The sequence below is a fragment of the Thalassophryne amazonica genome, chromosome 2 (assembly GCF_902500255.1).
Source record: "Thalassophryne amazonica chromosome 2, fThaAma1.1, whole genome shotgun sequence".
Taxonomy (NCBI): Eukaryota; Metazoa; Chordata; class Actinopteri; order Batrachoidiformes; family Batrachoididae; genus Thalassophryne; species Thalassophryne amazonica.
The window spans coordinates 56,995,542-57,005,438 of NC_047104.1; the positions used below are offsets into that span (position 1 = coordinate 56,995,542).

The 9,897-nt window shown below is 40.8% G+C and overlaps 1 protein-coding gene across 2 annotated transcripts in view; it reads right to left on the reverse strand.

Moving 5' to 3' along the window:
• The window catches only part of dpep2 (dipeptidase 2), a 48,240-nt gene extending 39,014 nt beyond the window's left edge, over positions 1 to 9,226 (reverse strand). The window contains exons 1-7 of one of the 2 annotated variants that reach the window (XM_034186377.1): positions 8,791 to 8,801; positions 8,168 to 8,206; positions 7,476 to 7,538; positions 7,058 to 7,212; positions 5,566 to 5,692; positions 5,294 to 5,423; positions 5,051 to 5,201 (exon numbers count right to left, since the gene is read on the reverse strand). In XM_034186377.1, coding sequence (XP_034042268.1) covers positions 5,051 to 5,201; positions 5,294 to 5,423; positions 5,566 to 5,692; positions 7,058 to 7,209 — 560 coding nt within the window. In that variant the 5' untranslated portion in view covers positions 7,210 to 7,212; positions 7,476 to 7,538; positions 8,168 to 8,206; positions 8,791 to 8,801. Of the gene's footprint in view, positions 1 to 5,050; positions 5,202 to 5,293; positions 5,424 to 5,565; positions 5,693 to 7,057; positions 7,213 to 7,475; positions 7,539 to 8,167; positions 8,207 to 8,790; positions 8,802 to 9,202 lie in introns of those variants that run through there. The other variant, XM_034186369.1, reaches the window with a different exon arrangement.
• Between the last annotated feature and the right edge of the window lie 671 nt (positions 9,227 to 9,897).

Consider the following 9,897-nt stretch of genomic DNA (forward strand, 5'->3'; position numbering starts at 1 on the left):
GGTTCGCATTGCCGGTAGTAAGTCAAACCTGTTTCCAGTGCACATTGGCCTCCGCCAGGGCTGCCCTTTGTCACCGGTTCTGTTCATTATTTTTATGGACAGAATTTCTAGGCGCAGCCAGGGTGTAGAGGGGGTCTGGTTTGGGAACCACAGAATCTCGTCTCTGCTGTTTGCGGACGATGTGGTTCTGTTGGCTTCGTCAAATCAGGACCTTCAGCGTGCACTGGGGTGGTTTGCAGCCGAGTGTGAAGCATCCGGGATGAAAATCAGCACCTCCAAATCCGACGCCATGGTTCTCGACCGGAAAAAGGTGCTTTGCCCTCTTCAGGTCGGTAGAGTGTCCTTGCCTCAAGTGGAGGAGTTTAAGTATCTCGGGGTCTTGTTCACAAGTGAGGGACGGATGGAGCGTGAGATTGATAGATGGATCTGTGCAGCATCTGCAGTGATGCAGTCGCTGTATCGGACCGTTGTGGTGAAGAGAGAGCTGAGTAGGGGGGCAAAGCTCTCGATTTACCGATCGATCTACGTTCCGATCCTCACCTATGGTTATGAGATTTGGCTCATGAGCGAAAGAACGAGATTGCGAGTACAAGCGGCCGAGATGAGTTTCCTCCACAGGGTGGCTGGGCACTCCCTTAGAGATAGGGTGAGGAGCTCAGTCACTCAGGAGGAGCTCGGAGTCGAGCCGCTGCTCCTCCACGTCGAAAGGAGTCAGTTGAGGTGGCTTGGGCATCTTTTCCGGATACCCCCTGGACGCCTCGCTGGAGAGGTGTTCCGGGCACGTCCCACTGGGAGGAGGCCCCGGGGAAGACACAGGACACGCTGGAGGGACTACATCTCTCGGCTGGCTTGGGAACGCCTTGGGGTTCCCCCGGAGGAGCTGGGGGAGGTGTGTGTGGATCGGGAGCTCTGGGCAGCTTTGCTTGAGCTGCTGCCCCCGCGACCCGACTCCGGATAAAGCGGAAGAAAATGGATGGATGGATGGATACACTTTTTTTCCAGCAGGGCTGAGCATGATAGTTCTGCTGTTCCGTAGACATTTTGTTCACCAACTGACCCAGGATGACAGATTGTGTGTTTGCTATCAAATATGCTCTGCCAGCTTCCAAAACTTGTGGATGATCAATTTAAAATACAGTATTTGTAAAAATTAAAAAAAATGTTCAAGGCTTCGCAAAGAAAGTTGTGAAGAAAAATTAAGGTTAACAAAAACACTTTTGGCATTGAGCCGAAAATGAAGAATTTGGAGACTTGCAAATTCGCTCTTAATTTGTAAAAGTCAGCGCGAAAGTTGTCTTCCAAATGCAGAGGACTTGACTCAGGCTTTAGAACTTATTAAAACTGGTGCATCAAACAATGACAGTTATGGAACAAAAAGAAACAATGAAACAAAAGCCACAAGCTAAGACTAAGGTCTTAAACAGTGTTGAGGAGATGAAGTGAGCATTTCTTTATCCTGGGGTCATATTAAAGAGGCCAGCACATGGTCATAAGCTCCAGCCACTTGGCATCAGGTTTCTACCACAAGAAAGTTGTTTGAAAAACACAACAGATACAATAAATGACATATACCTTCTTTTTCTTTGGCTAACAAATATAAGTTGACAGTCATTTTCTAAACCCATTCCAGAAAAGGAACTAATTAATAGAAATACTGTTGACCATGACAATTCATTAACAACTGAACAAATAACATTTAAACATGCACCAAGAGTTACACTCAACAAAAATATAAACGCAACACTTTTGGTTTTGCTCCCATTTTGTATGAGATGAACTCAAAGATCTAAAACATTTTCCACATACACAATATCACCATTTCCCTCAAATATTGTTCACAAACCAGTCTAAATCTGTGATAGTGAGCACTTCTCCTTTGCTGAGATAATCCATCCCACCTCACAGGTGTGCCATATCAAGATGCTGATTAGACACCATGATTAGTGCACAGGTGTGCCTTAGACTGTCCACAATAAAAGGCCACTCTGAAAGGTGCAGTTTTATCACACAGCACAATGCCACAGATGTCACAAGATTTAAGGGAGCGTGCAGTTGGCATGCTGACAGCAGGAATGTCAACCAGAGCTGTTGCTCGTGTATTGAATGTTCATTTCTCTACCATAAGCCGTCTCCAAAGGCGTTTCAGAGAATTTGGCAGTACATCCAACCAGCCTCACAACCGCAGACCACGTGTAACCACACCAGCCCAGGACCTCCACATCCAGCATGTTCACCTCCAAGATCATCTGAGACCAGCCACTCGGACAGCTGCTGAAACAATCGGTTTGCATAACCAAAGAATTTCTGCACAAACTGTCAGAAATCGTCTCAGGGAAGCTCATCTGCATGCTCGTCGTCCTCATCGGGGTCTCGACCTGACTCCAGTTCGTCGTCGTAACTGACTTGAGTGGGCAAATGCTCACATTCGATGGCATTTGGCACGTTGGAGAGGTGTTCTCTTAACAGATGAATCCCGGTTCACACTGTCCAGGGCAGATGGCAGACAGCGTGTGTGGCGTCGTGTGGGTGAGCGGTTTTCTGATGTCAATGTTGTGGATCGAGTGGCCCATGGTGGCGGTGGGGTTATGGTATGGGCAGGCGTCTGTTATGGACGAAGAACACAGGTGCATTTTATTGATGGCATTTTGAATGCACAGAGATACCGTGACGAGATCCTGAGGCCCATTGTTGTGCCATACATCCAAGAACATCACCTCATGTTGCAACAGGATAATGCACGGCTCCATGTTGCAAGGATCTGTACACAATTCTTGGAAGCTGAAAATGTCCCAGTTCTTGCATGGCCGGCATACTCACCGAACAAGTCACCCATTGAGCATGTTTGGGATGCTCTGGACTGGCATATACGACAGCGTGTACGAGTTCCTGCCAATATCCAGCAACTTCGCACAGCCATTGAAGAGGAGTTGACCAACATTCTACAGGCCACAATTGACAACCTGATCAACTCTATGCGAAGGAGGTGTGTTCCACTGCATGAGGCAAATGGTGGTCACACTAGATACTGACTGGTATCCCCCCCAATAAAACAAAACTGCACCTTTCAGAGTGGCTTTTTATTGTGGACAGTCTAAGGCACACCTGTGCACTAATCATGGTGTCTAATCAGCATCTTGATATGGCACACCTGTGAGGTGGGATCAAATCAAATCAAATCAATTTTATTTATATAGCGCCAAATCACAACAAACAGTTGCCCCAAGGCGCTTTATATTGTAAGGCAAGGTCATACAATAATTACGGAAAAACCCCAACGGTCAAAACGACCCCCTGTGAGCAAGCACTTAGCGACAGTGGGAAGGAAAAACTCCCTTTTAACAGGAAGAAACCTCCAGCAGAACCAGGCTCAGGGAGGGGCAGTCCTCTGCTGGGACTGGTTGGGGCTGAGGGAGAGAACCAGGAAAAAGACATGCTGTGGAGGGGAGCAGAGATCAATCACTAATGATTAAATGCAGAGTGGTGCATACAGAGCAAAAAGAGAAAGAAACACTCAGTGCATCATGGGAACCCCCCAGCAGTCTAAGTCTATAGCAGCATAACTAAGGGATGGTTCAGGGTCACCTGATCCAGCCCTAACTATAAGCTTTAGCAAAAAGGAAAGTTTTAAGCCTAATTTTAAAAGTAGAGAGGGTGTCTGTCTCCCTGATGGATTATCTCAGCAAAGGAGAAGTGCTCACTATCACAGATTTAGACTGGTTTGTGAACAATATTTGAGGGAAATGGTGATATTGTGTATGTGGAAAAAGTTTTAGATCTTTGAGTTCATCTCATACAAAATGGGAGCAAAACCAAAAGTGTTGCGTTTATATTTTTGTTGAGTGTATAAGAGGTATATTCATAAAGTCAAATGTTGGAAATGTATAACAGATTAAATTAGAATATAAATTTTGTCTTTGGTTACTACAATGACACATCAAGAATTTAGAATTTCTCTCTTTTGTTAAAAGAAAGTATATTCATGTATTGATGGATCCGTGTCCTTCCTCAAGGTGGCACTGTGGTTCCATTCCAGTGTTTGTCATTTTTATGACCTTTGATCTTTTGCCATCTGGATGGTTGGTATTCTAGGTTTACTGAGTTGTTGTCTAAATGTGTCCTGTTGGTGTTTAGGTGTTCTCTGAATTGAAAAGGTTTCTTTAAACTGTCTAATAAAATTCAGGTTGAACTGGGATTGCCTGGAACCATTTCAACAAGTGTCTTTGATTCACAGTAACTGTTCATTGAAGTTTTCCGGAGGTGTTGTAAAATCAAGCAAGGAAATGTATTAAAGACTAGTTACTTTGTGAGAAGGGAGGATTTTGGTGCAGGGTGATAACATCAAGCCAGTCCAGTGTCACAGTGGAAATTAAGGCAACTTTTGAGATGTGTGTAGCCATATTCACTATATAGCCTTTGTGATTTAATTTTTAATCATGTTTCAAGTGAAATTGCAGAATTTGACAAGACAACTTCTTTTTGATTATGATGTATAATTTTTGTGTGACTTTCAAACTGCATCAAAGTAATGTAATCTACAATACACTGCTTAAAAACAAACTGCATGACTCCGACTACAGGTTTGGACCACTTATAAATGTTGTTTGTACCTACAAAAACCCCAAGAAAAAAAAAATGGTGAGGGTGAGAAGTTCTCTGAAGTCACTCATAGGCACCATTTAAGAACAAATCTGCATGAGACCCAATGATTTGATCAGGTTCGACTCAACATATCTAATGCGAATCGACATGTTAATTTGAAACGTTTCAAGCTGGATTACCATCCTGATCCAACTCCAGATGTACATGGAGAATGTGGCATAGGTGACCTCAAAGCAGGGACCTTCTGTTTTGAAAGCAAACACACTGCATACAAGCATGCTATTGAATATCTCGAAGCTTCTGAAGTTCTCGTTAAAGCCTTTTAAGTTCTGGTGGAAGCCTCAGTCGAGGGCAGACTTTTTTGTGCTTAAAATTTGCTGACTTTCTGAGATATATGAATCACACAACTTTCAAATCAAAACAACATATTTTAAGTGAACCTTTCCATTACCATGGCGTGTTGCACGTATGTGTGAGTGCCATGGAGCGAACCCCAAGCTGGTAAAACATCCGCAGAGCTGGCAGGCTGCTGTCAATTGCATGACCTCCCTCAATGCTCATCAGACAGGCTGTCTTATTTCTTATGTTAGAGTTCTTCAGCTCTGCAATGACAGAACGATTCGGATCACATTATGGTGTAATCAATGTGGTTTTGTACGTCTTAACTGTAGCACCAAAGTGACATGTACTGTACCCTCTGCAGACGTGACCAGTTCAAATTTCTGGTACTCAGTGCACATGCGTCTGACCACGTCTATTTGTTCCAGGGTGAGCCGAACCGCATCCTTCTCCTGGGCCCCACACATCACATAGATGGCAAACATCTGACAAAGGGACAAAATGATCAGCGAGGATAGTGCAGGATGGATTTGAACAATACAAAGTGTGGTCATCCAAACACACACAATTCACACCTGCTTTAAAATATAGTGATGTGATGAAAGAACGAGAGGTTAAATACAACACCTGTGCCTGAACGTGACCTTTTTGGAGACGACTGATGTCAGTGGCTGTGTTATTAACATTATGAAGATTGATTTGACTCAGGCGATTGTTATGGAGGATCCTCAGCTGGAGAGCCAGATCGTTATGACTGATGAAAGCAAAAAGAGACATTTGAATCACATTTCTGTTCACTGGCAAAGCAGTGAACCAGAAGAGAAACTTGAAGAAAATTTCTTCAAGAAATTTGATGAGAAAATTATTTGGCAAGATATTTTGATATGACTAGGTCAAGAAAAACATGATTTGTAAGACATATTTTCTGCTATATCTTTGGAAACAATCGGGTTAGAGAGATGATTGAAGGTTATATTGATGAGTAAAATATTTGTGTTTGGTAACATGAACTACTTGACATGGCTTGAGTGTGCAGAACTTGCAGGGTTTGCATCAGCCCTCTGATGCCCATCTTTCTTTCTTTCTGAAAGAAGCATTCAGCAAATTCATAGTCCTCCTCTCCACCATCACCCCATAAATGTGTTGGTGGTTGCAAACACAGTAGCAGTGCTGGAAAATTATTATCGAGTTGATCACATAAGAACAAAATCAGAAGAAATAAGGAATATTCATTTATGAAAGTCATCATGATACAGACAAGGCATTTTGACTCCACAAACCATAATAATGCCCTGTGATGACATCATTGTGATGTCATATTACAGCAGTGATTCCCAAACTGTGGGCTGTAGCCACCTCGTGGGCTGTGAAGATACTGCAGGTGGGAAATTTGAAGTCAATAAAAATACATAAAAACGTTTTGATTTTCAATTTTGTAATAAAGTTAAAAATTTACTTTTAGAAGGTAATTAGAAGTAATAAAACAAATATATGGGATTTAAATTAATGGCTGCAGTGGAATATGGCATTCTGCTTTTTGATTTATATGCGCTCTTGATCAATCTTTTTAGTGCTTGTAGTTTCAGAGTTTACTATAAGTAAGAAAATATTTTTTTTGGATTACACAGTGTCACATGAGGGTGTATAGTCCCACTTTCTAGTTCTGTTTGTTATTGTGATAAATGTGTTTTTCAGACTATTCAGTGACCTTTATTGACCTTGAGTTCTGACACTCATCAATGCCATGCCGAGATCATTTCTCATGCGCAATGTGAATGAAACTGGCTGGACACAATTGTGCGCACACACACACACACACACACACACACACACACACACACACACACACACACACACACACACACACACACACACACACACACACACACACACACACACACACACTCATACACACACAAAGTGATTACAATGTTCTTGCAATGTACATTACAGACATGTTCTACTAATCAGCAGTGAAATTTTGCAAAAAAACAGCGTCTTTTCAAACATCCTATAATTGCATCTTATAATTGGCTCAAACTTTAACCCAGTTAATCAAAATTATTAACCAACAGACTCCAATGATTTGGCTCTGCAGTGTGTGGCCAATTTTGTTTACCCATCAATGAGAGGATATCTGGACATCAAATCATAAACTCTGTCTTTCTTCGAGTATCCACTTATCACAGGACACAGACAGGAGAGCAGAACCAGATGCAGAACAGATTTCATCCAGAAGCTGGCACGAAGTACAGTTTTCCCGCAAGGCATATCCTCAAGAGAAAAACACATTGCTGCATTAAAACTATCTGGAAAATGATCAATATCAAAAACTATTCCAAACTATACAGTCCTGGACTAAGAATTAATTCAATAGAGAAGGAGTCATTGTAACAACAATATGTCAAACAGGAACATGGCATGCAGGCACACACAATATGTGTGGCAGACACGAGTTTGTCAAACAAGTGTATTCAGTGCATCCACGCAGCGTATTAATTAAAACAATGAAATTTTATCAATGTGAAAATACTTACTGATAAGCAATCCGTATCTTCAAAAAGAGAAACTGTCTTTGGCCCGAAGAATCCAGAGGAAAGCTGAACAGAAAGTTGCGTTTTCTCAAAATGTACAGATACAATTGAGCTCTATGTTAGCAATTTAGAGGAAATAAAGAATTTAAATGCTTTAATTTAAATATGTTGCCCAATCAGCTTTTCCATTTGTAATGGTAAAGGTATTACCATACATTTTGAATATAAGATAGTGTTGTTGGAAATCCATGTACAAAAATGAGGTGACTGTTTTATATTCAGGGTCTACATTTTTAATATTCAATACATCTGTAACAGAGGGTTGCACTAAATACCCGTGAAAGAAGTGTGAACCCACAGAAAAGGTTTTGTGTTCTTTGATTTACATGATGCATTGTAAGCTGGTTGTTCACTATTTAATGTTGTCATAGAGATTAAACCTATGCAGAGCAATTTTTTGTGTGTGAAAACACTGGGCTGAGGCACTCTGCAATACCATGATAACACGTTTATACCAGGAAACAAACTCAATATAAACATGTGGCCTGCACAGCTGAGACGATATGTACATATGTGATTAAGGCAGTCATCAACCATCTCTCAAGCAGCCATGAAATATGGTGTGCCAGAGTGAAATGTAAGGTGCCGGGAACAGACATATTATCTTACACATGCTAACAGTCTCAAGTTGTGACTGTAGTCCTAAAAGTGGCTGCTTCCAAGAGATTGACAGTAGGGAGAGGTGTTATTTAAAAAAAAAATGGAAATCTATAACTGTTTGCATGGAATATGGAAATATACACGGAATAAACCATAGCAGGATAAATGTTGGGTCATTTGGTTCCAAAAACCCATATGGACGGAGCCAGTGAAGATATCGGGTTCAGAAATTGCCAAAAATATCAACGAAAATGTCATAGCTTGAGAACTGCTGCACCTAGAGACTTGAAATTTGGCTCCAAATGTTGCTTGACCCCAAGTTTATATTCAACTTCTATAGTAACAATAAGCCTATCTGGTGTTTTTGAAGAGTAATTGACAAAAAACCTAATTTCAGTACATATGTTACGATCAATTGTAACAAACAAAATCTATGCAGTTTTTATTTCAAGAACATCAGTTGAGTATAATCATCACATGTAAAGAATGACATGGCCACAATGAACTAATTATAAGCAACAGAGTGGTTTTCTACGTCAACAGTTCATATACGACACACGCGTTACTTGAAATTTTCAAACGCTCCATCCATATGGGTTTTTGCAAACATTTATAGATTTCCAAATTTTTTGAAATAACATCCCTCCCTATTGACAGACAACTGTCTCAGTAACTGGTTGAAAAAAGAAATGAGTGGATGGAAACACCCTAATTGCAAAAAGAATACTGTGGCTTGTACACAATTTACCTATGAGATTGTTTAAGTTGCTTTGGCCACCTTGTTGAACAACTGACTGTATACTGTCATAGAGATTAAACCTATACGGAGCATTTTTTATGAAAACACTGGGCTGAAGCGCTCTGCAATACCACAATATCAAGTTTATACCAGGAACTAAACTCAATATAAACATGTGGCCTGCACAACTGAGATGTTATGATACATAAGTGATTAAGGCAGTCATCAACCAACTCTCAAGCAGCCATGAAATATGGTGTGCCAGAGTGAAATGTCAGGTGCAGGGAACAGACAGATTTTCTTAGACATGTTAACAGTCACAAGTTGTTACTGTAGTCCTAAAAGTGGCTGCTTCCAAGAGACTGACAACTTTCAGTAACTGGTTGAAAAAATAAATGAGTGGATGGAAATAAAATTATTCTTTGATTTGCATTACTTTCAAATAAAAGTATTTTCTTCATTATAAAAGGAGTTAGTCTTTATAAACCCTCTTCCAAAGAATAAGACTTGAAAAATTGATACACACATACAGAGATTACAATGAATGAATCTACATTTCAGAATTTCTTCCCTGACATTTATAACATTGATAACACAAAACACCTTATTTACAAAAAGAATGCTGTGGCTTGTACACAACTTACCTATGAGGTTGTTGAAGTTGCTCTGGCCACCTTGTTAAATGACTGGCTGTATATAAAGAGAAAGGAACTTTCCAGCTCTCTGCTGTAAATCATAGTAACATGACAGCTGATGCTGCATTCAGGCCCTGTTGGAATAATCATGCACAGTTATGATAGGCATTGTGTCAGGTTCCACCCACACTAAAGCAGATGTATTTCTGGCTGTAAATAGATGTGTGGCTGTGAAGAAAATAAAAAAAGAGGAAAAACAACTTCCTTATCAAGGTACTGTGAAAGACAAAGATATAAGCTTGACAGTGCTCAGAACTAGAATAACATGATGGCTATAAATACCACTTTTTGGATTCTTGGAAAAGAATGGGAAGCATAAATCACGTTGAAA